General features: G+C 37.3%; 1 protein-coding gene across 6 annotated transcripts in view; it reads right to left on the reverse strand.

Moving 5' to 3' along the window:
• Nucleotides 1–14,680: 14,680 nt before the first annotated feature.
• The window catches only part of CEP135 (centrosomal protein 135), a 78,154-nt gene continuing 65,001 nt past the window's right edge, over nt 14,681–27,833 (reverse strand). For 5 of the 6 annotated variants that reach the window (XM_082464445.1, XM_082464443.1, XM_082464442.1 and 2 more), the window contains 5 exons: nt 25,790–25,999; nt 24,456–24,658; nt 23,434–23,538; nt 21,024–21,134; nt 14,681–15,732 (listed from right to left, as the gene is read on the reverse strand). In XM_082464445.1, coding sequence (XP_082320571.1) covers nt 21,035–21,134; nt 23,434–23,538; nt 24,456–24,658; nt 25,790–25,999 — 618 coding nt within the window. In that variant the 3' untranslated portion in view covers nt 14,681–15,732; nt 21,024–21,034. The remainder of the gene's footprint in view (nt 15,733–21,023; nt 21,135–23,433; nt 23,539–24,455; nt 24,659–25,789; nt 26,000–27,833) is intronic. The other variant, XM_082464446.1, reaches the window with a different exon arrangement.

The following is a 27,833-nucleotide window of genomic DNA, read 5'->3' on the forward strand; positions in this document are numbered from 1 at the left end:
TATCTAGCAACAGAAATTTTGAATTATATAAGCCAAAAACGGAAATAAAAGGAAAAGTTAAAAATCTGCTGTCATAGTGGGAGAGATTTTAACTTTTCTTAGAAATTGACACATCACATAAACAAAGATAACTACACAGAAAATTAACAAGCTTGATCTAAAAGATGTCAAGAAATGTGTATCCAAAAGAAAACATGCACATTCCGTACAGCACCATGTGGCACAGTCACAAAACTTTACCAAGTCTTAGCGCCACCCCCCCCCAAAAGCTCAATAAATTAAAAAAAAAAAAAAAAATCCTTGCAGACCACATTCTGTGATTAAAATTCAGTACATTAGAAAGTTGTAACAAGATCCTATGTCCTATGCGAAAAATTTAAACTTCCTTTTAAATAACTCATGTTAAAAATAGGGTGATCATACTTTCTGGTTCACCCAAAACAGTCCCAGCTTACACTTATTGTCTGGACATAATATGCATATTTCACTCACGAAAGTATCCCAGTTTGGATGGTGAATTATATAGTGACCCCAGTTAATGAATAATCCAGAACTGAAATAGGAATCTATTTAGAAAGCAATGACAAAATACCTTTGGGGGTACAGCCCAAGGTTCTTAGAGGAAATTTAAGAAAGATTAAAAGTAAACTAAGTATATAACTCAAGAATGAAAACACATAAAGGCAAAGAAAGCAGAAAAGAGGAAATGAAAGCAGAAGTAATGAAATAAAAACAAACAGTAGATTTGATCAGCAAAATAAAATGTTGATTCTTAGGAAAAGGTCAGTCAGTGAAGAGACACAAAAAAATAAGCGTTTCACAAGAGAAACAATTAAGGTATGGATTTTTAAAAATCTAGATGAAATAGATTTTCCAGAAAAACTAAATTTCCAAAAGTGACTTGAGAAGGGGAAGAAAATCAGAATAGATGAATATTGTAGGAGAAATCAAAAAGGTGGTCAAATGTTTTCTTCTAAAAAAGACACCTACCCAGGTAACTTCATGAGTCAGCTCTATCAAACTTTCAAGGAGTCAACAATTCCCATGTAATGCAAAGGGTTCCAGGGCATGGGAAAAGAGAAATTTCACTACCCATTCCAGGACATTATTGGCCAGAGACGTATTAATACGTCTTTTGTTACCCGAACGTTATTGACCGGAAACGTATCAATACGTATTTTAGAGAGTGATTAGTTAACATCACCTTGCGAAGTTGTTAGAGCTTAAAATTGATCAAGAGTTCATTATACAACTTATGATTGTCGTTATCATTCATATTTTGCTCCGTTAGGTTTTTGTTCCAACCTTGTGTATATTATAAATGCAAGTTTATTACCATAAAATTTTCAAAAATGACACTGTGAAATTTTGAGTGAAGAATTTTTCAGTGAATTTTATGCAGATACTTTCTCTGATTGTCCGAGTGACATATATACTAATGTCTCAGAAGATGATAGTTCTTCAGACGATGTGAATATTAGACCAACAGAAAGACAAAAAACCTTAGTGATTGATTCTGATACAGAAAGTGAAAATGAAACTCACGGTGCTGGAGAATGCTCGTTTGCTTCTACAGAAGAGTGGATTGAAGACAACATTGCACGAAAATTAGAAGACTTTACAGGTGTGTCAGGTGTAACTACTGAATGTAATCACCCGCAAAGTGTTAGTGAAATAACAGAATTAATTTTTGGTAACGACTTTTTTTTTTTTTGGCTTTGTTGGGTCTTCATTGCTGCGCGCGGGCTTTCTCTAGTTGCAGCGAGCGGGGGCCACTGTTAGTTGTGGTGCACGGGCTTTTCTCATTGCGGTGGCTTCTCTTGTTGCGGAGCACGGGCTCTAGGCGCCTGGGCCTCAGTAGCTGTGGCTCACGGGCTCAGTTGTTGTCGCTTGAGGGCTGTAGAGCGCAGGCTCAGTAGTTGTGACGCACGGGCTCAGTTGCTCCGCGTCATGTGGGATCTTCCGGACCAGGGCTCGAACCCATGTCCCCTGCATTGGCAGGTGGATTCTTAACCACTGCGCCACCAGGGAAGTCCCGGTAACGACTTTTTTGAGTTGGTTGCTTCAGAATCGCCAACAGAATGAAGAATCATATAAAAAGTATGATAAGGCTTTAAAATGGACTATCAGTCCATTTTATGTAGCCAACAGTGACATGAAGTTTCTTGGATTAATAATTTTGATGGAAAAAATAAGAAAGTCACACTGGAAAAATATTGGTCAACTGATCCCTTACTTGAAACACTTATCTTTCCAAAGATTATGACGAGAAGAAGGTTCAAACAAATATTTCTTCACTTTAACAATAAATCGGAAACTCCAATTCCTGTGGACAGAATTTCAAAAGTTAAACCTCTTTTGGATTATTTTCTACCAAAATTTCAATTGATCTATATACCCAAACAAGAGCTATCACTTGATGAGGCAACGATAAAGTGGAGAGGACAACTCAGATTCAAAACCTATAATCTCGAGGACTTCCGTGGCGGTCCAGTGGACTCCACGCTACAGCGCAGAGGGCCCGGATTCAATCCCTGATGAGGGAACTAGATTCCGCACGCCCCAACGAAGATCCTGCATGCTGCAACTAAGACCTGGAGCAGCCAAATCAATCAATCAATCAATCAATCAATTTTTTTAAAAAATCCTGTAATCCTGGAAAATTTACAAAATATGGAGCTTTGGTCAGGATGGTTAGCGAAAGTGAAACTGGATATATATGCAACCTTGAGATTTACACGGGTGAAGGAAAGAAACTGCAAGAAACAATATTATCAGTCCTACAACCTTATCTTGGTTCATGGCACCATAGTTACCAAAACAATTATTACAACAGTGTGTCCACATCTGAAATATTGTTGAAAAATAAAACCAGAGTTTGTGGGATTATAAGAGAGAATTGTGGTCTACCAAACCAATTAAAGGAGAAATCTAAAAATCTACAGAGGGGAGAAATGACATCCTTACGAAGGGAGAAGTGATTCTTCTCATGTGGAAAGACAAGAGGCTAGTCCACATGGTGACAACTATTCATGACACCTCCATAGCTTCTACAGGAAAGGAAGACAGGAGGACTGGCCGTCAGATAACTAAGCCTACTTGTATATTAGAGTATAATAAATATATGAAAGGAGTTGATTGATCCTATCAATGTCTGGCAAACTTCAATATCCTCTGGAAAACTCGAAAATGGTATAAGAAAGTGGGTTTCTATTTGAGTAATTGCAGTTTATTCAATGTGTTTAAAATTTATTATAGCCTTAGTGCACAGAATAAAATGACTTACAAGCAATTTTTGTTAGCACTAGCTAGAGAATGGGTAACTGACCATTCTGGTGAATGTAATGGTAGTCCAACACCTGGTCCTTCTTGTGGAGTTTCTGAAAGAGCCCCCAGCAAAGATTCACCTTGTCGATTATCAGGTAAAATAAAAGAACATATTCTAGAGGAAATAATACCCACAGGACTAAGAAAAAAAGTGCCGCCAGAAAGTGTAATCTGCTCTTCCAGGGAAAGTGCAGTGAAACACGGTATAGTTGTAATAGATGTTCTGTTCCCCTGCACGAAGGTGCCTGTTATAATGCCTATCACACTCTAACAAAATATTAAAATGCCTTAGTATGACATGTACGAAGTTTCAAATAAATACATGAAGTGCAAAAAATGTTGTTGATATTTACTCAAATGCAGGTGTTTCAATATTCACTTACATAACACATCGCTGGACACAGGCATTAGTTTCTGCAAAAATCCCCTGGTCAATAATGTGCCGGGAAGCAAGGATGACTATGACATCAAAGCTAGACAACACTGCTTTCACACAAAAGATGACTACGGGCCAGTCCCACCTATGAGCACAGATAAAAAATTCAAATTAAATGCAAAAAAATAATAGTACATTATTTTAAATAATGTAATATTATTTTAAAATAATATTTTTATTATTAAAATAATAAAATTTTAAAATTATTAATTATAATAATAATTATTAATATAATATATCACATATAATATTATAATATAATATATATAATATATTATATTAATATATGCATTAATTAATGCATTAAAAATAATATTACAGTTCTGGAAATGGATAGTGGTGATAGTACTACAACACTGTGAATGTATTTAATGCCACTGAACTGTACACTTAAAATGGTACATTTCATGTACATCTTACCAGAATTAAAAAAAAGATAACATTCCAGGTGTTGGAGACAACTCTCCACAGAGCTCTCATTTCTGCATGTTTTTTTCGCTGAGGCAGGGACAGTTTTTGTTCTGAACAATCTTTTCAAGGATGCTTGTAAAGCTTTGGGAGGTAGAGACAATGTCACCCCAGAGAACAAGGCAGCTTTGTTTTCCGTCCAATAGAAGAAAGATAACATCTCCTTCCAGGGCAAAGGTTGTGCAGGTTTGCCTGAAGCCCCTTATTTGGGACTGAGGTTTCCTAAATTCCAGTTCCTCAGTTGGGATATAAACCCACTGCATGTGCAGCACCCATCTAGGTGTGCCTGCATGCCCCCTGTGGGATATGGGGGCAGGAGGAGCTGGTGTAAAACTCACGCTGCCTGCTGTGCAGTGATAAAGAGCTTCGTCCCTGACCCAGGAGTCTCTTGTCCTCTGCTGGCACTCATGAACGTGTGGCAGGCTACATGCCAGGCTGTGAGCAGAACAAAGTCTCAGACCACTCACAGTTCTCCAGTTTGGGCCACAAAAGGATGGGTGCTGACAGACATGGCTCTCTGAAGTGAAAGGATGAAGGCAGGGGACAGGAGAAGATTGCGCAGGAACTGACTGTAGTGAATGCTCTCACCCAAGTGTTGAGTGAAGGCGAGGAAATAGGGGTCCCGGACTGTCCTACCTGTTAGTGAATATTTAGAGGCTGAGCAATGAGAGGTGGGATTGAAACAAGCTGTTGGAATGGTGTTCTCCTGCTCAGGTGGGACAGGAAAGAGATGTCATCGTGACAACGGGCAGCAAGCCCTACAGCCCCAGTCAAAAGGCAATACACTGTGGCTGCTGAAATAAATGGTGTCAGCAATAAGGACATAGAACTTTGGTTCAGCCACTTGAAATTAGAAGTCAGTACAAAGCTTTGCTTATTGGGGATGTCAACTGAAAAAAAAAAAAAAGGTACAACCTAAAAGTTGGGAATTATGTTTTATTTGGTGGACCAAACTGAGGACTTAAGCCTGGAAGACAGACTCTCAGATAGCTCTGAGGGAATGCTCCAAAGAGGTAAGGGAGGGGCCAGGGTACATAAGGGAGGGGCCGGTTTTCTTTGCAACAAAAACCAGGTAGTTGGAACATCAAAATATTACTGTTGATTAAAGAAAAACAGACATCTCAAGTTAATGAATTTGGTGCTTTTCTAGGTATGGGAAGATGCAAGGGTCTGGGCTCATTGAAATCATTCCTTTGATATGAACCTTAGCTATCCAGGGCCAGGATCCTGCTTTTGTCCATCCTGAAATGTCCTCAGGGTGCAGTCACTGATGGCTTGATGGCCACAACATCCTTTACTTACTGATATGGCCGGCGACATTCTTCGTCCAAAGGCAGGAGCTGCTCTCTCCCTCTGCGCCCTCCAATCTCTCCCTCCTTCTTTTTTCTGACCTCAGGAAAGTCTTGTTACTCTAAGAAACCAAATGTTTGGGTCAAGGTCTCCTTGTCCCAAAGGAGGACTGAAGGCCATACACACATACAAATATACTTAGGAACCTCAGGGAGGGGAGGGACTCAAATTTCTATGGCTTCCTTGGATATAGGCACCCAAGTCACCATCCTACCTGGTCCACTGATGCTCAGATTTAACTGATGGGATTAGGACAGGGTTCTGAATGGGGAAGAGAAGCTAATTTGACCATATGGGTGGAACTAATTCAATGTGCTGCTGTTGCCTGTACATCTGAATAAATAGTAGGAATTGAGGTGCTATAGGCTTATACTCCCATCCTGTAAGTATCAGAGGGGATTATCCCAATCAGGGGAGTATAGAAAGTAGAGATATGCTTGTGAGATGAACTCACTGCTATTTGTCACTAGTGGGTGTGCCTTTACCCTCTGATTTCAAAGTTTTCACCCTATAGATGATATCCTATTGGTTGGCAAGTCAGAAGCCTCCATCTCAAGGCCCCTGACTATCACACCTACACTAGCGGGGTGGCTGATAAACCCCAACAAAATTCAGAGGCTGCCTTTCCAAGTGAAGTTTCTTGGACTTAAATGGGCAGATTCACAACCCTCTATTTCTCTGGCACCCCAGGAAGAAGTGCTGTATATCTGCTCCACCTGCCCTCTTCCTCCAACCAAACCTTTGAGGTTTAGCTTCTTGTTGGACTTTTGGGGAACTGGAGAGAGTATGTGCCCACTTGGGCTTTCTATTTGGTCCTTTATATCAGCTAACTCACAAATCAGCATTTTTTGAGCAGGGCCCAAACCAATAGCAATGAATGCTCTCTTTGTCCCCTACAAAGAGCCTACATTGCAGCTTGCAAAAAATCATATGGTCTGCCTGAATCAAGAAACTGCAGTGGCTGGCAATCTGACCTGCTGCTCTGTCTGTCATCCCTGTCCACATGCTATGAAAACAGAAAAACTCATCCACTCTTGAACCATTTATTTTGCTATGCCTAATGCCATCGATGGACGCTCCCAGGCATGGACTCTGCCTCGTACATGTACAAACACACACACCAACACAGTCTATTAAAAATCTGATTGAGGGCTTCCCTGGTGGCGCAGTGGTTGAGAGTCTGCCTGCCAATGCAGGGGACGCGGGTTCGAGCCCTGGTCTGGGAAGATCCCACATGCCGCGGAGCAACTGGGCCCGTGAGCCGCAACTACTGAGCATGCGCGTCTGGAGCCTGTGCTCCGCAACAAGAGGGGCCGCGGCAGTGAGAGGCCCGCGCGCCGCGATGAAGAGTGGCCCCTCACTTGCCACAACTAGAGAAAGCCGTCGCACAGAAACGAAGACCCAACACAGCCAAACATAAATAAATAAATAAATAAATAAATAAATAATGCAACTGCAGGAAAAAAAAAAAAAACTTAAAAAAAAAAAATCTGATTGATACAAATTCATATGCTTCTCCTGACTGCTGAGCAGCTTTGGGTTATGCCATGTACAACTCTCAAGGCTATCACTACCCCGTGACATAGCCCAGGTTTCTCAGCCAAACCAATGTGATGATGATCCAAATCAAGTTTAACAACAAACCCCAAACTGGAGTGACTTGTGACCTTTGGGCTATCTGTTTGTATGTGGGGGAGAGATGGCCATGGACTCTCCATTGTGGATGAGGGTTGCTTTTTTGCTCATCTATTGCCCCATTGGCAATGACACCAGAGATTAGCCAGTCAATCTAAATTGCATGAGTCATAATGGATAACAGAATGACTTTAGACCACATCCTTCATGTCTAAAATAAGACCCTCTGCTCCCCATGATAACTACAGTTGGCTATGTCTGGGATCCTGGAAGGCACAATTGAGATCAGCACTGCTGGTTAGCCTCTTCCTTCTGCTTTTGGAATCTTACTTATATTAGCCTTAATTAATGCTATATGAGACACATTGAACAGGTTTGGTCCCAGCCTCTGTTAGGCATTTTAAGCAGGTGGTCAATGGAGTGGCATACTCAACTTTGGCCAAGAATGTATAGGATCAAGGGATAGAATATCCTTGGGAGAGGCAATTTGCCATACACCCCTGAGTATCCCTGTACATTCTTTCTTTTTTTAAATTTATTTATTTTTGGCTGCATTGGGTCTTCGTTGCTACACACGGGCTTTTCTCTGGTTGCTGCGAGCGGGGGCTACTCTTTGTTGTGGTGCGCAGGCTTCTCATTGTGGTGGCTTCTCTTGTTGGGAGCACAGGCTCTAGGTGCGCGGACTTCCGTAGTTGTGGCACATGGGCTCAGTAGCTGTGGCTCGGGGGCTCTAGAGTGCAGGCTTAACAGTTGTGGTGCACGGGCTTAGTTGCTCCGCAGCATGTGGGATCTTCCCGGACCAGGGCTCAAACCCTTGTCTCCTGCATTGGCAGGCGGATTCTTAACCACTGCACCACCAGGGAAGCCCCTCCCTGTACCTTCTTGTTGTGGGTATGCAAAGAATGCAAGGCCCTGATTGATCTTCATCCAGACCATTTCTCAGCATTGTGTTTGCAGTGAGCAACCTTGGGGGATGAAGTGATGCATCCTTCTGGGACAAAGAGCAGGCTTACTAATTACTTGCTATAAAAGAGATGGATTAACTAAGTTCGGTGTTCCAGGCTGCTACGTGAACCTCTGCCTACTTAGTATTCATCTGGGCCCCTCCACATTGCCCCTGTGGGGATTGGGGTGGTAAGGAGAACCAGTGCAAACACGATGCTTATGCTGCCTGCTGTGCCATGAGTAATAAAGGCCTCTGTCTCTGATCCAGGAGTCTCCTATTTTATTCCTGCATCTAGAAAATAGCAATAGGTTAACTTATTAGCTTGCAACTAAGGTAAAATAAAATCCCAACCCTTATATTTGACTGTCTCTCAATTTCTTTAATACATATTGTTCTCGTTGAGTTCTATTTTATTTCTTGTACCAAATTTCAGCATTTTTAGTTTTTATTGCATTTATCCATTTCATATATTAGCATATATTCACCTTTCATACTTTTATTTTCTTAATATCTAAAATATTTGTAGTTACTTCCCCCTTCTGTGTTTTGACTATATATTTGTCTTGTTTCAAATAAAGTTCATTAATCAGTCCTTTTATAGACCCAGCTCTTAATTTTGTAAATCTCAATTTTTGTGGTTGATACTATTGTTCTCCGAATCATTGTTTTCTGTCCTTTATTATTTCTGTTATTTTTGGCAGGGGAGGAGCAGGGGTTACTGTTACTTTTTTCCAATCTCTTGATTTAAATGCTTTCTCATTTGTGAACAGTTTTATTTCCTGATTAACATATTTAAAATTACAGGTTTTCCTCTAATTACTCTTCTTTAGCTGTGTCCCACAATTTTGACTTTAGTGGTTTATTACTTGATTATCACTCTAAATTATTTTACTTTCTTTATGATTTTCATCTTTATCAAAGGGTAATTTAGAAAGACATTTTTAGTTTCCAGACATACTGAAGTTTTTTCTATCCTTTTGAAAAATTATTTTCTAATTTTATGCATTATGGTCAGAGAAATGATTTATGATTTAATTCTTTTGAATCTGAGGCTTCCTTTTAGGGCTACTATATGGTCTATTTTTTCAAATGTAAGAGATATGCTTGAAAAACATGTGTATTCTCAGTTTATAGGGTGTGGAGTTTTATACATGTATGTACATATATAGCCATATGTTTATGTTGGCTATATCTTCTTGTTCTATTGTACTTGTTATTCTTCTTCTTGTTCACCACTATATCACACTTTTTTTCCACCCTAAGATTCTATCTTTTTAGATAATAAGGTTAGTACTCCAGCTTTCTTTTGGTTCCCATTTGCCTGGTGAAATTTTTTCTTTCCTTCTATTTTCAAATTTTTAAAAGCATATCTCTCTTGTAACTCACATACTGTCTTTTTTAAAAAAATAAATTTATTTATTTTTTTATATTTATTTTTGGCTGTGTTAGGTCTTCGTTGCTGCATGTGGGCTTTCTCTAGTTGCGGTGAGCGGGGGCTACTCTTCGTTGCGGTGCGCGGGCTTCTTATTGCAGTGGCTTCTCTTGTTGCAGAGCACAGGCTCTAGGCACGCAGGTTTCAGTAGTTGTGGCACACAGGCTCAGTAGTTGTGGCTTGTGGGCTCTAGAGCGCAGGCTCAGTAGTTGTGGCACACAGGCTTAGTTGCTACATGGTATGTGGGATCTTCCTGGACCAGGGCTTGAAACCATGTCTCCTGCATTGGCAGGAGGATTCTTAACCACTGTGCCACCAGGGAAGTCCCCTGTCTTTTAAATCTAATCTGATTCTGTCTTTTTTTAAAAAATAAATTTATTTATTTATTTATTTTTGGCTGCGTTGGGTCTTCATTGCCGTGCGTGGGCTTTCTCTAGTTGCTGCAAGTCGGGGCTACTCTTTGTTGCAGTGCGTTGGCTTCTCATTGTGGTGGCTTCTCTTGCTGCGGAGCACAGGTTCTAGGCGTGCAGGCTTCAGTAGTTGTGGTGCGTGGGCTCAGTAGTTGTGGCTCGTGGGCTCTAGAGCACAGGCTCAGTAGTTGTGGCTCATGGGCTTAGTTGCTCCGCAGCATGTGGCATCTTCCCGGACCAGGGATCGAACCTGTGTCCCCTGCACTGGCAGGTAGATTCTTAACCACTGCATCACCAGGGAAGCCCCCTGATTCTTTCTTTTTATTGATGGATTTTATCCATCAATTTACAATTTATTGTGGTTATTCTTGCATAAGGATTTATTTCTGCCATTTTGTTTCATATTTTCCATCTACTGTACTTCAATTTTGTTTTTTTTGTGTTTTTTTTGTTTTGATTTTTTTCCTCTTTTTCTGCTTTCCACTGCAGAGATCAAGTGTTCTGCTGGTTTAAATATTAAATTACTTTTGAAAGCGTCCCAAAGTGACTTCGTCATTATTAGTTAAGTGGTCATGGGCAAGTCTTGCCTGTGCTCTCATCTGTAAAATGAGACTAAAGGAGAATATGGTTGTTGTGGGAATTAAATTAATTAATATATGTAAAACTCTTGAGAAAGTGCCTGGTAAGAATAAAGTTCTATGTGTTTACTGTTATATCATTTTGATAGTTGCTCTTAAGACACCTGTTTGTGTTACCCCTCCTTGTTGATTTCTGAAATATCGAGATTTGTGTGTTCTCCTGACAGGTATTTTACCTCTTCTCATGTGCCTTTCTTCTCTTTCTGTCCTCCTTCCCACTATCCAGCATGTTGGTATTATCCAGATTCTAAAATTTTAAGTCTTAATTTTTATAGATATATTTTGTTTCTTTTTTTGTCCCTCCTCTTCTTTTTATTAATATGCTTTACCAAGCTATTTGATTATCTTTAATTATCACATCTCTTGCAGCATCTTCTATACTTACTTCTATAATTGATTATTTCCTTCAAGTTTTTTCAATGTTGATCTTCACTTGACAAACATTCTGAGACTTTGTATGCCTAAGAACATTTTTATTACACCTTCAGATTTGAATGACAGCATAGTTATAATAGGTTCAAAATTCATTTCTTTCAATATTCTAAAAATACTATGTTGCTCTTGTTTCCAGTGTAATTATTGAGAAGTTTGATGTTGTCTCAGTCTGCTGGAATTGCTATAATAATTTACCATAGATTGGTAAACAATAAAAATTTATTTCTCATGGTTTTGGAGGCTAGAAGTCCGAGATAACGGTGCCAGCATGGTCAGGTTCTGGTGAGAGCCCTTTTCTGGGTTATAGACTGCTGACTTATTATGGTACCCTCAAACGGCAGAGAGGGCAAGAGAGCTTCTTGGGATTCCTTTTACAAGGGTACTAATCTCAGTCATGAGGGCTCCACCCTCATGACCTAATTACTTCCCAAAGGCCCCACCTCCTAATATCATCACATTAGAAAACAGGATTTCCACATAGCAATTTTGGGAGACACATTCAGTCCATAACAGATGTAAATCTGATCCTTGTTCCTTTTTAGGTGACCTGTTTTCTCTCTGAAGCTTTTATAATTTCTCTCCTGTCTTCAGTATTGTGTCTAAGTGTGGGTTTTTCCTTCTCTCCGACTTGGCTTTCTCTGAGCCCTTTTAATAAAGACCTCAGACTTTATTAAAGTATCCTTAATTTGGGGATATTTATCTCCATTATTTCTTAAACTATTTTCTGCACTCCTTTCTAATATTTCTCATTTCTAAGGCTCATTATTACCTGGATGTTGGCACTCCTACACATATCCTCTATGATGCTCATCTTTACTTTTACATTTTTGATCTCTTTTTCTGATGCCTTCTGGAAGAAGTTCTCAATCTTATCTTCAAATGTACTATTTTAAAGCTATATCTACACCTAATCCTTGCTCAAAGAAAAATAGGAGCAGTATCAAATAACAAAACATAACAAAAAAGCACTAAGTGGAAATACTAGGTATGAAAAAGGTAATAGTGGAAATAAAGAACACATGGGGGTTGTTGGTGCCTTGATAAGAATGGTTTGACTGGAGTAATGGGAATAAATTGTGATTAGAATAGTTCAAGAAGGAAAGGTGGCATGAAGTGAATATGGAAAACTCCTTTCAAGGAATTTTTGCTATAAAGAGTGTGAAAAATGGAATGGTATGGTTAGAGAGGGTTTTAAAATGGGAGATTAAAAATGGGAGGTATTTTTTGATGATGGCCATTCTGACCGGTGTGAAGTGATACCTCATTGTGGTCTTCATTTGCATTTCTCTAACGATTAGGGATGTTGAGCAACCTTTCATGTGTTTGTTAGCAATCTGTATATCATTCTTTGGAGAAATGTCTATTTAGGTCTTCTGCCCATTTTTGGATTGGGTTATTTGTTTTTCTGATATTGAGCTGCATGAACTGCTTGTAAATTTTGGAGATTAATCCTTTGTCAGTTGCTTTGTTTGCAAATATTTTCTCTCATCCTGAGGGTTGTCTTTTCGTCTTTTTTTATGGTTTCCTTTGTTGTGCAAAAGCTTTTAAGTTTCATTAGGTCCCATTTGTTTATTTTTGTTTTTATTTCCATTTCTCTAGGAGGTGGGTCAAAAAGGATCTTGCTGTGATTTATCTCATAGAGTGTTCTGCCTACGATTTCCTCTAGGAGTTTTATAGTGTCTGGCCTTACATTTGGGTCTTTAATCCATTTTGAGTTTATTTTTGTGTATGGTGTTAGGGAGTGTTCTAATTTCATTCTTTTACATGTAGCTGTCCAGTTTTCCCAGCACCACTTATTGAAGAGGCTGTCTTTTCCCCATTGTATATTCTTGCCTCCTTTATCAAAGATAAGGTGACCATATGTGTGTGGGTTTATCTCTGGGCTTTCTATCCTGTTCCATTGATCTGTATTTCTGTTTTTGTGCCAGTTGGCCATCATCAAAAAATCTACAAACAATAAATGCTGGAGAGGGTGTGGAGAAAAGGGAACCCTCTTGCACTGTTGGTGGGAATGTAAATTGATACAGCCACTATGGAGAACAGTATTGAGGTTCCTTAAACAACTAAAAATAGAACTACCATACGACCCAGCAATCCCACTACTGGGCATATACCCTGAGAAAACCATAATTCAAAAGGAGTCATGTACCACAATGTTCATTGCAGCTCTAGTTACAATAACCAGGACATGGAAGCAACCTAAGTGTCCATCGACAGATGAATGGATAAAGAAGACGTGGCACATATATACAATGGAATATTACTCCGGCATAAAAAGAAACGAAATTGAGTTATTTGTAGTGAGGTGGATGGACCTAGAGTCTGTCATACAGAGTGAAATAAGTCAGAAAGAGAAAAACAAATACCTTATGCTAACACATATATATGGAATCTGAAAAAAAAAAATGGTTCTGACAAACTTAGGGGCAGGACAGGAATAAAGATGCAGATGTAGAGAATGGACTTGAGGACATGGGGAGGGGGAAGGGTAAGCTGTGACAAAGTGAGAGAGTGGCATGGACATATATACACTACCAAATGTAAAACAGATGGCTAGTGGGAAGCAGCCGCATAGCACCGGGAGATCAGCTCCATGCTTTGTGACCACCCAGAGGAGTGGGATAGGGAGGGTAGGAGGGAGATGCAAGAGGGAGGGGATATGGGGATATATGTATACATATAGCTGATTCACTTTGTTATACAGCAGAAACTAACACAACACTGTAAAGCAATTATACTCCAATAAAGATGTTTAAAAAAAAAAAAAAAAAAAGAAAGTACCTGGAATCTGAGTTCAGAGACTTCTCCATATCCCACCATGATAAAATTTGATTTGAATAAATTATACTTAACTTTAGAATTAAGAATATTGCTACCATTATACAAAATTATTTGTAAGAAAGAAAATAAATTGACTGGAAAGTTTATTGGAAAATCTATGTCAAGCTCCATAATTTAAAATTATTTAGAACAAATTAAAAACATCTACAAAAGGTCAGAACATTCAGTATTTCAAGATAAAACCACTTTAAAAAATTGTATCATGGTTATGAAAATGACAATTATGGCAAACTATACATTTTTTAATTATAGAAACATTAAAAATAAAATATCTAACAAAATATGCCTTGCTGTTGCTTTGGGGAAAAGGTGGGGACAAATTTTTAAATTTTATTTACATATATTTATTAAAAGATTTTCCATATGACATTGTGAATAGTCCCATTTCTATAGTATTTTGCTGTAATACACGAATTCACACACAGGAGATAGAATACATAAAATTACATAGATGGTGAAAAAGTAAGCCACATCACACCAAATACACACTTAATTACTGCAAAGGGCATAATGAGAACATATAAGGAATATTAGTTTTAGAAAAACAGCACTGCCCACCCCCAGGTACACACAAACACTCACACACAAACTCCACTTTATTAAACCACAGGAGGAAATAAAATGTATTATAAATAATTGGTCTTCCATTTTCCAATGCTAGTTTTTAAGTTCTTCTTTTTCGATCATAATGAAATCTATTAAGAACAGGATTTTCTTCAATGTGTATGGTTTAAACACGATTAGTTTTTTTATGACAATCTATTTTGTACTTTTGTTCTTTTATTAATATCTGTATATATCTAAATCCTTTAAAGTTACAACTTTGAAAATTCATTGTAAAAAGCTGTTTTCTATTTAATATGCCACAACAGGTCAGTGTTTACATACTATTCTGGAAGACTGATAAATTACACCACACAGGTTTAGAAGCAAAAAACTGGATATTACTGAATGTATAGTGGAATTTTAACAAAATGTTTTACTGTATTTACCCCATATATTGATATTTTTGTATTCAAAATTTTAGATTAGTACAGTGAGAAATTTTATTTACTGAAAAATATCCCAAATTTCTGTTCTGTCGTTTTACAAAATTCTAAATACAGCTTTTAGTTTAATTTTGATAGCATTTATAGTATGTGAAGAGTCCATGTGATAGCCAAAATAGTATAATATTGTATACAATATATGAATGTATCTTTTCTATCACAGTTCTTCTAGTTGGCAATATCAAATTATATAGGGCAACCATTATTTTATCAAGACCTTTGCTATTATAAGAATAGACCTGAATACAGTCCCCTCAATGATAGATGGCATATTGGTGCATAATTAATTTTACATTTAGAAGAAAAAAGTTAAACATGACAGCATAGCATCAAAGTTGATCATCCCTTGTGAATGTATTAAAGATATGGGTTATAAACAAAGGCATGGAAACTAGAATATTTATATACATATACCATGGCTCATTAAGAAAAAGATTATTAAAGTATAATGTGAGTAATACATCATATTAGTTCATAGTATAAACACATTTTGAGAAGTAATTTAAATCAGGAATAATAAAAATACAGATATAACATTAGCACTATTCATACATATTCTGTTCTGTCATATATATGAAAATATACACATGGATATAGCTCTTTTAAACCAAATTTTTACATAAATATTCACTGATTTAAATAAAAGTTGACAGAGGTAGAATTTGCGTCAATGTTCATAATTTTCAGGAACAAGTGCCTCAAATATTTCATTACTGTTTGTCCTTTAAAAAAATCCATATAGCCAACTCACTGAAAGCCATCATTCTGAAAAAGGGGGGAGGGGAAAGGTGGATTAAGCAAAAAATGATAAAATTACTCAGTACTTTCACAAAAAACTGCAATTCAGTAATGTTTTAACTGAAATTATAATCTCTAATAAAACCTTTGCCCACAATCAAATTATAGTTAATAGTCAAGAAGTATTGTTCTATATTTAAAGGGAAAAGATATTCCCTTTAAACTATTATACAAAAGCACATCAAAGTATATGAGTACTAAAAGAATGATACACAGTGAAAAGAAGGGGTAACATAGAATGTTAATTGAGAAAAATCGCTCAAAAGAAGGGATACTATGATGTATAGGTTTCATAAAATTACAAACAAGTACTGTAAATTATGTTGTCTGAGTCTTAAAATAGCATGTTAGGGATAGTCAAATATTTTTCCAAGTATTCTGACCTTATGTGCTATCTAACCACCCTCCCAATTAAAAAACACAGACATTAAAATATAAAAAATCACACAATGGAAACACTGAGAAAGTAATTTTTTTTTCTATACCGAGGAAGACATACTTAAGAAGAAATTATCAGACAGGTTGTCAAATACTGATGTAAAACATTGTTTATAAAAAAAAAAAGTTGGAAACAAACTATCAATATATGTTACATAAGAGGAGCATGATTAAATAATTCATGGAATATCCATGTGACGAACTGTTAAATCACTATTTTAAAATGGCATTTTTGAAAATGCTTTTAATGATAAGAATAAATGCATGCAACTATATTAAGGGGAAAACCCCTCACAGAACAGAACAAAACAAAAAAACTGATGAAAACTATTTTGAGTATGATTTCTATTAGAATTATACATGTATGTCTATGCTTGTGTGTATATTTATTATAAATTAAACATAAGAAAGGAGTAGGGGCTTCCCTGGTGGTCCAGTGGTTGAGACTCCGTGCTCCCCTCCCAATGCAGGGGTCACGGGTTTGACCCCTTGTTGGGGAACTAAGATCCTGCAAAGATCCCGCATGCCGCATGTCACGGCCAAAATAAATAAATAAAGTTTAAAAAATAAATAAATAAACCTTTTTTTTTTTTTTAAAAAAAAGAAGGGAGTATACCAAATGGCTAATTGCTATTTTCTCTGGGTTGTAGGATTAAAAGTGATTTTGATTTGTACATCCATGTTCACAGCAGCATTTTCACAATAGCCAAAAGGTGGAAGCAACCCAAGTGATGAATGGATAAACAAAGTGTGTTATATACATAGAGTGGAATAATATTCAGCCTCAAAAAGGAAGGGAATTCTGACACATACTCCCTCCCTCATGGATAAAACTTGAAAACATTATAGTAAATGAAATAAGTCAGTCACAAAAACACAAACACTGCATGATTCCACTTACTTAAGGTACAAAGAATAGTCAAATTCATAGAGACAGAAATTGTCATGGTGATTGCCAGAGGTTAGGGGAAGGGGAGAATGGGGAGTTAGTGTTTAATGGGTACAGAGTTTTAGCTGGGGAAGATGAAAAAGTTCTGGAGATTGATGGTGGAGATGATTTTTGCACAAGAGTGTGAATGTACTAACTGCCAGAGAAATGTACACTTAAAAATGGTTAGAATGATAAATTTGACCTTATGTATGTTTTACTCCAATTAAAAAAATGTAAAGAAAAGTGATTTTGGTTATCTTCTTTATACTTTTGTATTTTATGTTGTCTCAGTGAGCATTTTTTAGATGCAATAATCAAAACAGTAAAAGCAAAACTGGATTATATATGTTAACTATTAGAGACACTGTAAATATGGCTTGATATGAATATTTCATATTCATTTCTGGGTACTCATGGGGAAATCCCATAAAATTAGTTTTGGTGACAACGTTAGAAAATATGAATGGAAATGTGTTACCAATTAACAACATCATTAGGATACTCTGGGAATTTGTTAACAGTTGTAGACATTTTCTAATCTATATCTACTAGAATGGCTATAATAAAAAATGGAAAATAACAAGTGTTGACAAGGACTTGGAAAACTGGAACTCTTAGACTGCTGGTGAGAATGTTAAATGGTACAGTCATGTGGAAAAAGTTTGGCAGGTATTCAAAAAGTTAAACACAGAATTACCTTATGACCCAGCAACTCTAGGTACTCCCAAAAGATATTAAAACAGAGTAAAAGAGATACTTGTACACCAATGTTCATAGCACTATTATTCACAATAGCTAAGAGATGAAAACAACCCAGGTGTCCATCAACTGATGAACAAAAGAACAAAATGTGGTATAAACACAAAGGAATATCATTCAGGAATGAAAAGGAATGAAGTTCTGATACATGCTACAACACAGATGAACCCTGAAGACATTATTCTAAATGAAATAAGCTAGGTGCAAAAAGACAAATATTGTATAAATTCACTTATATGAAAACCTAGAGTAGGCTAATTTATAGAGATAGAAAGTAGATTAGAGGTTATCAGGGGCAGGGAAGTGAAGACAGGGGACTGGAGAGTTATTGCTTAATAGATACAGAGTTTCTGTTTGGGTGATAAAAAATTCTGGAAATAGTGGTTGTACAACATTGTGAATTTAATGCCACTGAGTTGTACACTTTACAAAATAGTTAAGAAGGCAAAGTTCAGGGACTTCCCTTGCGGTCCAGTGGTTAAGACTTCGCCTTCCAATGCAGGGGGTGTGGGTTCCATCCCTGGTCAGGGAAATAAGATCCCACACGCCTCCTGGTCAGAAAAAAAACAAAACAAAACATGAAACAGAAGCAATATTGTAACAAATTCAATAAAGACTTTAAAAATGGTCCACATCAAAAAAATCTTAAAAAAAAAAAGTAGGCAAAGTTCATGTTATATATATTTTATCATAATTTAAAAAAGTTTTCTAATTCATTACAGCTTTAGAGATTGCTGGAAACCACTATGTTCTAGATCAGTGGTTCTTAAAGTATAGTTTGGGGATCCCTGGGAGTCAAGCCTCTTTTCATAAACTAAGGAATTACTTGCTTTTTCACTCTTATTATCTCATGAGTATACAGATAAGTTTTCCAGGGGCTATGTGATGTGAAAGGCCAGCTAGTAAATAAATATTTCAGATTTGTGGGCCACAGGGTCTCTGTCACAACTACCTAATTCTGCCACTGCAGAAAAGCAGTCTGAGACAATATGTAAACAAATGGGTGTGGCTTAATAAAGCTTAATTTACAAAAATAGGCAGTGGTGTGGATTTGGCCTATAGGGCCTAGTTTACCAACCCTTGATCTAAAATGCAGCTGTGAATCAAGCATGAAAAAAATGCTTGTGTCACAACTGCCAAGAGGCTTTATAATGAGAAGCAGAACCTCCATCTAATCACATTCAAATTAATGCAGCAGCTTAGAAGTTGTGAGGACACAGTGACTGCTGCCAGCACTAGGAAGTGGTCCTCAAAATGAAAGAGGAAAACAAATGTTTTAATCAAATAAACAAACACAAGAGCAAAAGCACAGCAATCAGGAATCATTTAAACATAGGCCCTACAAATACCAATAAACCCTGGGGCATCAGTATATTAAAGAATAGAACATAGCTAATACTCTTAGGAGGATTCTGAAGTCACCAAGGAAATGCTTAATTATCTCCTATAAAATTCTATTGAGAGAGGCCAAAAAATGAATAATTTTTAAAAGGACTGACTTTACTATTTCAGTCAATAAGCCTGCATTTTTCAGTCATCTACTTTTCAAACCCTGGGTCTGACATGCTTCTTTCCCATTCACTCCCATCTCCAATGAATGAGCTTTGATCCTGCCTCAGCCAAATGTGTCTTAGCTCTTTACAATCATTTTGGAAAACTGACTTACCATAGCTACTCAAGCTCAAACACATGCATGTCCAGTGACCTGACAATCTCACTCCTAAGTGTATACCCAAAAGAAATGCACACATCTGTTCGCCAACATAAGGTACTAGAATGTTCATCATAATTCCATCTGTAATAGCCCAAACTGGAAATTATCAAATGCCCATCAAAAACAGAAAGAGTAAATGGACTGTGGTATGTTCACATAATGGAATACTCTACAGCAACAAGACTGAACCATCTACAAGTACACAGCAGTATGGATGAATGTCACAAAGGTACTATTGAGAAAAAAAGCCAGAAATATATGATTTCATTTATAAAATGTCCAGAAACAGACAAAAGAAATCTATGCTTTTAATAACCGAGACAGTTACTTTTAGAGTAAGGCTTATGACCAGAAGGACACCCAAGAGAGGTCATATTTTGTTTCTTGATCCGGGTGCAGGTTGCATAGGTGTGTTCAGTTTGTAAAAATTCATTGAGCTGCATAACCTATGATATAGCACTTTTCTGTATGTATATTATAATTTATTTAAAAATATCTAGCTTTCAATATTAAGTAATATTTTCTATGTCTTTGTCCATACTTTCACTATCTGTTATTTGTGCCTTGAGTTTGGCACTTCATCAAATATTACCCTGTGATATCTCATATTGTCATTTAATTTTTGTTGTGGATGTCTTCTCTCTCTCTCTTTTTTAATCTGCATTGGGTCTTAGTTGCGGCGTGTGGGATCTTCATTGAGGCATGCGGGAGCTTTCGTTGTGGTGTGCAGGCTCTTCCTTGCAGTGCGTGGGCTTCTCTCTAGTTGTGGTGCGTGGGTTTTCTCTCTCTAGTTGTAGTGGCGCATGGGCTTCTCTCTAGTTGTGGTGTGCAGGTTTTCTCTCTAGTTGTAGTGGCGCGTGGGCTTCTCTCTAGTTGTGGCGTGCAGATTTTCTCTCTAGTTGTAGCGGCACGTGGGCTTCTCTCTAGTTGTGGTGCGTGAGTTTTCTCTCTCTAGTTGTGGTGCGCAGGCTCCAGAGCTCGTGGGCTCTGTAGTTTGTGGCACCCAGGCTCTCACTGAGGAGCGCGAGCTCAGTAGTTGTGGTGCACGGGCTTAGTTGCCCCACGGCATGTGGGATCTTAGTTCCCCGATCAGGGATCAAACCCACGTCCCCTGCATTGGAAGGCAGATTCTTTACCACTGGACCACCAGGGAAGTCCCCAGATGTCTTCTCTTTTTTAATTAAGGTATAATTTATGTACAATAAAATACATGGACTGTAAACGTTCAGTTCAACGAATTTTTACAATTGTATACACCCATGTAACCATCACCACCATGATACAGTACATTCCATTACCTCTGAAAGTTCCCTACCACCTTTATAGGCAATCTCCTCTCCCCCCACACAGAAAACAACTCTTGTAATTTTTATAACCAGAGATAAGTTTTGCTTGTACTTGGTGTTACACGCATACCTTTCTGATAATCAGTTTATATGTTCAGGAGAATGTAAAGGAGACTTCAGAGTAGAACTAAGGGGTGGTGTGCGAAGACCATGCCGACGCATCTCTTGGATTGCTCGTTCTCTGTCAATAAAGACAAAATAAGAGATTATACCAAAAAGTGGTAAACAAATAAAAGGTCCTGTTACTGTTATTAGTTAAGTAATTTCTACTCAATTGATTAATTACTATTTCTACTAAATTTAAATCCTTTGTAGGGACTTCCCTGGTGGCACAGTGGTTAAGAATCCACCTGCCAATGCAGGCGACACAGGTTTGAGCCCTGGTCCAGGAAGATCCCACATGCCGTGGAGCAACTAAGTCCATGTGCCACAACTACTGAGCCGGCGTTCTAGAGCCCGTGAGCTACAACTACTGAGCCCACGTGCCACAACTACTGAAGCCTGCGCGCCTAGAGCCCATGCTCCGCAACAAGAGAAGCCACTGCATTGAGAAGCCTGCACACCTCAATGAAGAGTAGCCCCTGCTCGCCACCGCAACTAGAGAAAGCCCACGCAGCAACGAAGACCCAATGAAGCCATAAACAAACAAGCAAACAAATAAATAAATCCTATGTCTTTATATCATTTTTAAGTTGAGGATAAAAGATTTCAATTAAAGGAATATGTACTTTAAGAGATTGTTCAAAGCCCCTCTGAATATAGATTTTCAAAGTTGGTTGGTTCCCCTCTCTGCCCCTACCTTTCCCACCTCTTCTTGCACATAAATCTAGTCCTCTTCCTTCTTCCTGTCTCAAAACGCCCAAATGTTAGAAGTAAAATAATCTACTTTCTGCTTTGTCTGGGTTTGCCCCACAAAGCATGATGACTGTGTTGCCACCTCTACTGTGGGCTATTCACAGTCCCTGGCCCAGACTTTCTGACTTGAGCTCTTCAGTACCTAGGATTTCTACCTAGATGGGTGCTTCACAAACTTTTTTCATTATAATCCCCTAAAAAAACTTTTTTAGATGCCCCTCCCCAAATTATTCCCCCTCCGTCCAATTTTAATACATCAGATTTTAATACACAGATACACTGTTAATATACTGTGGCCCTTCGGAGGGCCATAAATCACTGTAATACCTAAGGTTTCTTTGCCATTCCCTCTTCCCCAAGAATCCATATTGTTCCCTGCAGTGACAATACTGCCCCTTTAAAAATGCATGATCTAGTTGCATGGTAAAGAGAAGGAAAGACATGGTCATGTGGGTCAAGGTTTCTTTGGGGACCAGGGGCAAGGAAAAAGGAGAAGAATTAAGGGAGTCTATAACCCTAGGCAACAGAGAGCTTGATTTAGGACCCTTGAATTGAAGAGAATTTCAGTTGTCATTAATAAATGAAAATCATTACATATATAGAAATCATTACACATATAGAGCTATTTCAGAAAATAGATCTTCTAAATTACAAGAAATTAACAACACTGCTTTCATGACACTGATGCAACCTCAGGCTTCATTTCTCTTTGAAATCACAAATATTGATTTCCTAGCAAATTCCATCTATAATCCAAATTGCACATCACTTAAAAGTTTTGAAGCAAATGGTTAAGAATAAGATTAGAGAACTCAAAATATTGACCTAAATAAGCAATCTGACCACTATTTGAGAATGAAATCTTAGGAATGCTGATGCCTATGGTATTAATACAGTAGGAAAGAAAAATGGAAGAAAAGTAAATTGACAAATTGATTCACAAATTAGACTTGGATTTTCACTGTTAAAGCAGGTCTCATTCCTGTTTGTAACACTTGGAGATTAAAATTTTCAACATAATAAAGCAAATGAACTGAAATATAAGTGACTATGAAAATTCCTAAGCTGTAGGGAATGTACTGAAAAGATTAAGAGCACAGGCTTTAAAATTAGACAAACCTGTTTGGATTTTAGTCTTGGCTCTGCTATTTACTATTTGCGTGACCTTAGTTTCTAATAATAATATAGGCACAATAATAGATAGTTAATAGGATTAATCAGATACATACATAGTATCTGGCATATATTTGTTAAATGCCCTTAAGATCATCAGCATCATCGCTTTTACGACGATTTGTATTTGGAATTTCCTATTGGACCATAATGTTTTGGGCTCTTGTAGAATCCTTACTAGCTTGCTGATTCCCTAACTATATCCTTTGAAATAATGCCCTAATTTTGCCCTGAGGAATGCTACAGCAAACATTTATACAATACTTGCTACTTTACTGTGGGGATATTATCTTCTACAACACTTGTTGCCTTTTTAGGAAGAATTACCAACGAAATTTATTTTACATATTAATGCTAAGAAAAGTTTGCTATTTGTAAGCCATATTAAATCCTTTTGTAATAGAATAGGGAATAAATAAAAACGCTGTTCAACGCTAAAAATATATTCTTACCGTTCATATCTTTCAGTTGAAATCTGCCTTTTCAGAACATCAAGATCTGTTTGTAATTGTGCCATTTTGGCCCGAAGCATGGTGTTTTCCCGGCTTTGACTATTTCTTAAAAACAAATTTAGAAAATCAAATAAATAATAAATATTCTGTTTTATAGCATCAAGTGCTATGGATTTTTGTTTTTGTTATTAATAAATACAAATGGAGGTGACATATAAGGATGAAAAAAAGAGAAGACTTTTCAACAATAATTCCATAAACGTCTGGAGTTTCTATCACAAAGTTTTCTTTTTCATTCATCTCATTTATTTAACGAACATTTACTGAGCTTCTAGTATGTGCTAGGCACTGCAGCAATGCTGGAGATACAAATGTGAGAAGACGTGAATTGTAACATCAAAAAGTAAAGTATCTTTATTGGCTCTTTCTTGACTCCTACCTCAGAAAGAGATATATTTCTAATACCTTTTAAAAGTTAATTATTCCACTCATACTATCTACACTGTGTTTCCTCCCTTCTTCCAAAAATATGTCCAAACTTCTCCATCATCAATCTCCTAAAAGGTAATCAATATCCTTATGAGGGTCAAATTTCATGGTCTTTTCAAAGTCCTTTTTCCTAATCCACAGCATGAAACACAGCCAACTCTCCCCATTCTGAAATGCTCTCCCCTTCGCTGACTTCTCTCTTCATTCCTCAAATTTAGGTATTTTTCTAAAGTCCACTCGTTCACTTCCACGGATACCACCTCTGTGGAGAACATATACAAATTACACCCCCAAACATGATGTTTCTTCTGAGCTAAACCTCCTGAGTTTCCCAAAGCAGCGGCCATGTAATCAAATACTTTGCTTTGCACTCCCATACCCCACTCCCCCAACACTTCGAAAAAAAATTTTTTGGTTCCTCCACTATTTTTCTATCATTTGTTTTATGCTACAAATCTATAAAAAATTATTCATATTGAAAAATTATTTGTGACAAGCTATTTTCCTCACATAAGTTGATTCATGACGCTTACAATTTGCTTTCTGAAAGGGTTAACTTCTCTTTAAGCAGCTGAATTTCTGTATCCTTCTCGTGGGAGGTTAAATGGGAATGAAATTCTTTATCTCTATTTGTAGCCAACAATGATTCAAGGTTTTTAATTGTATGTCTCTCACTTGACAGTTGTTTTTTTAACAGCTCTGATTCTGATTTTACATTTTCTAATTCCACTGCAATCTACAAGAAAAACAAAGCAAGATTACTTCAGTATAATTTTAGACTTACTCTGAAAAATTATCTGCAGAGCTATACACACATCAGTTGCTTCATTTTGGGTACTGATTAAAGATTCTGTAATACTTTTCACATATAAGAAAAACATCTTATTTTCAAAATAATCTTTGCTATTTTTTAGCAAAGACCTATCCCAACCCTCAAATAGTTTTCTTTCGTGTTATCTTGTCAAGAGAGGGTAATTAACATAAAATCCTAAAATGTGGCCACCCTATCAGTAAGGAGGCCCTTCTGGTTTATTAAATATGTATATTCTGATTACATAGTCAAACCAGTCTTGAAGCTTCCCAGTACCTGAAAATAAAGTTACTACTAAATGAGTGAAAACTGGAAACACCCATGTTTAAAAACACACATTGGGTTGTTTAAAGTAATGCTTCAGTTTGGGAATGGGACGTTCCAGTTAACTCGACTTTTAAAATTAAGTAAGATTTTTATCAGGAAAAATATTCCACTTAGAAAGGAATGAACTGCTCAATTCTTCATATAAGTCTTATTTTTAAACAGAGAAAGAATGTATTGGGATATGTTCCTATTCTATAATTAGAAGACTTGTATTCTCCTAAATACCCATTTGCTTCAAAACAGCACCTAATTTTATCATCATGTTTGCCAAAGAAACCTCGACAAAGAATGTAGTAGTCAAATTAGAATAGGGCTGAATAAAACAATACGCTACTGTGACTTCCTGGTGGCGCAGTGGTTACGAATCCGCCTGCCAATGTAGGGGACACGGGTTTGAGCCCTGGTCCGGGAAGATCCCACATGCCGTGGAGCAACTAAGCCCATGTGCCACGACTACTGAGCCTGTGCTCTAGAGCCTGTGAGCCACAACTACTGAAGCCCATGTGCCACAGTTACTGAAGCCTATGCGCCTAGAGCCCGTGCTCTGCAACAAGAGAAGCCACTGCAATGAGAAGCCCATGCACCACAACGAAGAGTAGCTCCTGCTCGCCCCAACTAGAGAAAGCCCGCGTGCAGCAATGAAGACCCAATACAGCCAAAAATAAGTAAATAAATAAATTTATATATAAAAAAAACAATATGCTACAATATTATCTTTTAAGTTCTTACCCTCTCAAATTCAAGGTTTTTGGAATTCAATTGCTGGGTCATAATATCTTTGCCTGAATCAAGCTTAATGCAAAGTTCTCTGAGAGATGACACATCATTTAATACTGCTGCTTTCTCATCTTCTTGGTGTCTCAGCTCTTCTTCTAATCTAGATATGGCTTTCGCCATCGATGAGATCTGAGATTCATAAGCATGATGTGCATTTATGTGCTGAAAATAAGAAAACAGGTACAAAGTTAAAGTAACCCAGTAATTTTAAAGGTTTGAATCTGTGTAGCTACAACGTCACTTTATAAAACTATAAAAGCCAATTTTTGCAATTTTAAAAATTTTGCAATTTTAAGATACTCTCAGGAAGTTGTCTGCTATTTAAAGATGGCCTATTTAATGCTTAAAAAAAATACTGTGTTTAATTATTAATCATGGTAACTAAGTACCTCATGTATATATTTGGAAGATGCAAAGATGAAAATTACTGCCTTAGGGTTGTGAACATGAGAGATCTTTGAAGTCATATTAAATTTTTCCTTTATAAACTCTTTGTTATAATAATGCTTTTTAAAGTAACATATATACTTATCACTCCTCAATTGCCTTTAAATTCTGAATTTCAAAAATGGAGTTTGCTTTAAAACTATATACCTAAAGTCATATTTAAATTTAATTTAACCTAATAATAGTATACTACTTTATAAGATTTTAATAACTGAAATAACGAGCAAAATTTGAAATACTGATAAACACTTCTTTCCTAAAGTAATACACATTAAAAAAAAAAGAATTAATTAATTAATTTATTTTTGGTTGCGTTGGGTCTTCATTGCTGCACGTGGGCTTTCTCTAGTTGCGGCGACAGGGGGCTACTCTTTGTTGCGGTGCGCGGGCTTCTCATTGCAGTGGCTTCTCTTGTTGCGGAACATGGGCTCTAGGCGTGCAGGCTTCAGTAGTTGTGGCACACAGGCTTCAGTAGTTGTGCTCGCAGGCTCTGGAGCGCAGGCTCAGTAGTTGTGGCTCACGGGCCTAGTTGCTCCGCAGCATGTGGGATCTTCCTGGACCAGGGCTCAAACCCATGTCCCCTGCACTGGCAGGCAGATTCTTAACCACCGCGCCACCAGGGAAGCCCCGAGTAATGCACATTTTAAATTTTTCACAATTTAAAATGTGAGTGATAAATACAAACAGATATAAACTCTACTTCTAGAATTTAGGAAGAATTCCACATTTGAAAATTAAATTATTAAACAAGTTTTACTAAAATGAATCAACATTAAAAATCTAATACACTGCTTTGAAGATTTAATAAATTTCAACAATTGTAGAAAAGTACTTGGATTTTCCAAATATTAATGAATTAATTAATCAAAATTCCCCCAAAGAAATATAAATATGTAAGTCAATTTTATATATCACATGAGAACATGAACAATGACAAAGAACAAAAGAACTAAAGAATAGTTTCTCCTGAGAACTATTTTGAAGGTTGAAAAACATTCCTTTAGTTATTATACTCTTAACAGAAAAACTTACAGAAATAGTGTATTTGTTTCCTACGACTGCTGTAACAAATTATTGCAAATTGCTGGGTGGCTTAAAACAACAGAAATTTATTCCCTCACAATTCTGGAGGTTACAAGTCTGAAATTTAGATGCTGGCAGAGTTGGCTTCTTCTGGAGGTTCTGAGGGAGAATCTGTTCCATGCCTCTCTCCAAACTTCTGGTGATTGCTGGCAATCCTTGGTGTTCCTTGCCTTGTAGACACATAACTCCAATCTCTGCCTTCATCTTCACTTGACATTCTCCTTGTGTCTTCTGTGTCCAGATTTCTCTTATCTCATAAGGATAGCAAACATTGGGTTTATGGCCTGCCCTAGTCCAGTGTGACCTCATCTTAAATTGATTACACCTGCAAAGGTCCTATTTTCAAAAAGGTCACATTCACAGGTTCTGGTGGTTAGCATTTCAATATATTTCGGGGGGGCCATAATTCTATCAACTCTCTGGCTCCCCCAAATTCATGTCCTTCCCATGTGCAAAATATATTCAT

This window comes from Balaenoptera physalus (genome assembly GCF_965194825.1).
Source record: "Balaenoptera physalus genome assembly, chromosome: 5".
Lineage (NCBI taxonomy): Eukaryota > Metazoa > Chordata > Mammalia > Artiodactyla > Balaenopteridae > Balaenoptera > Balaenoptera physalus.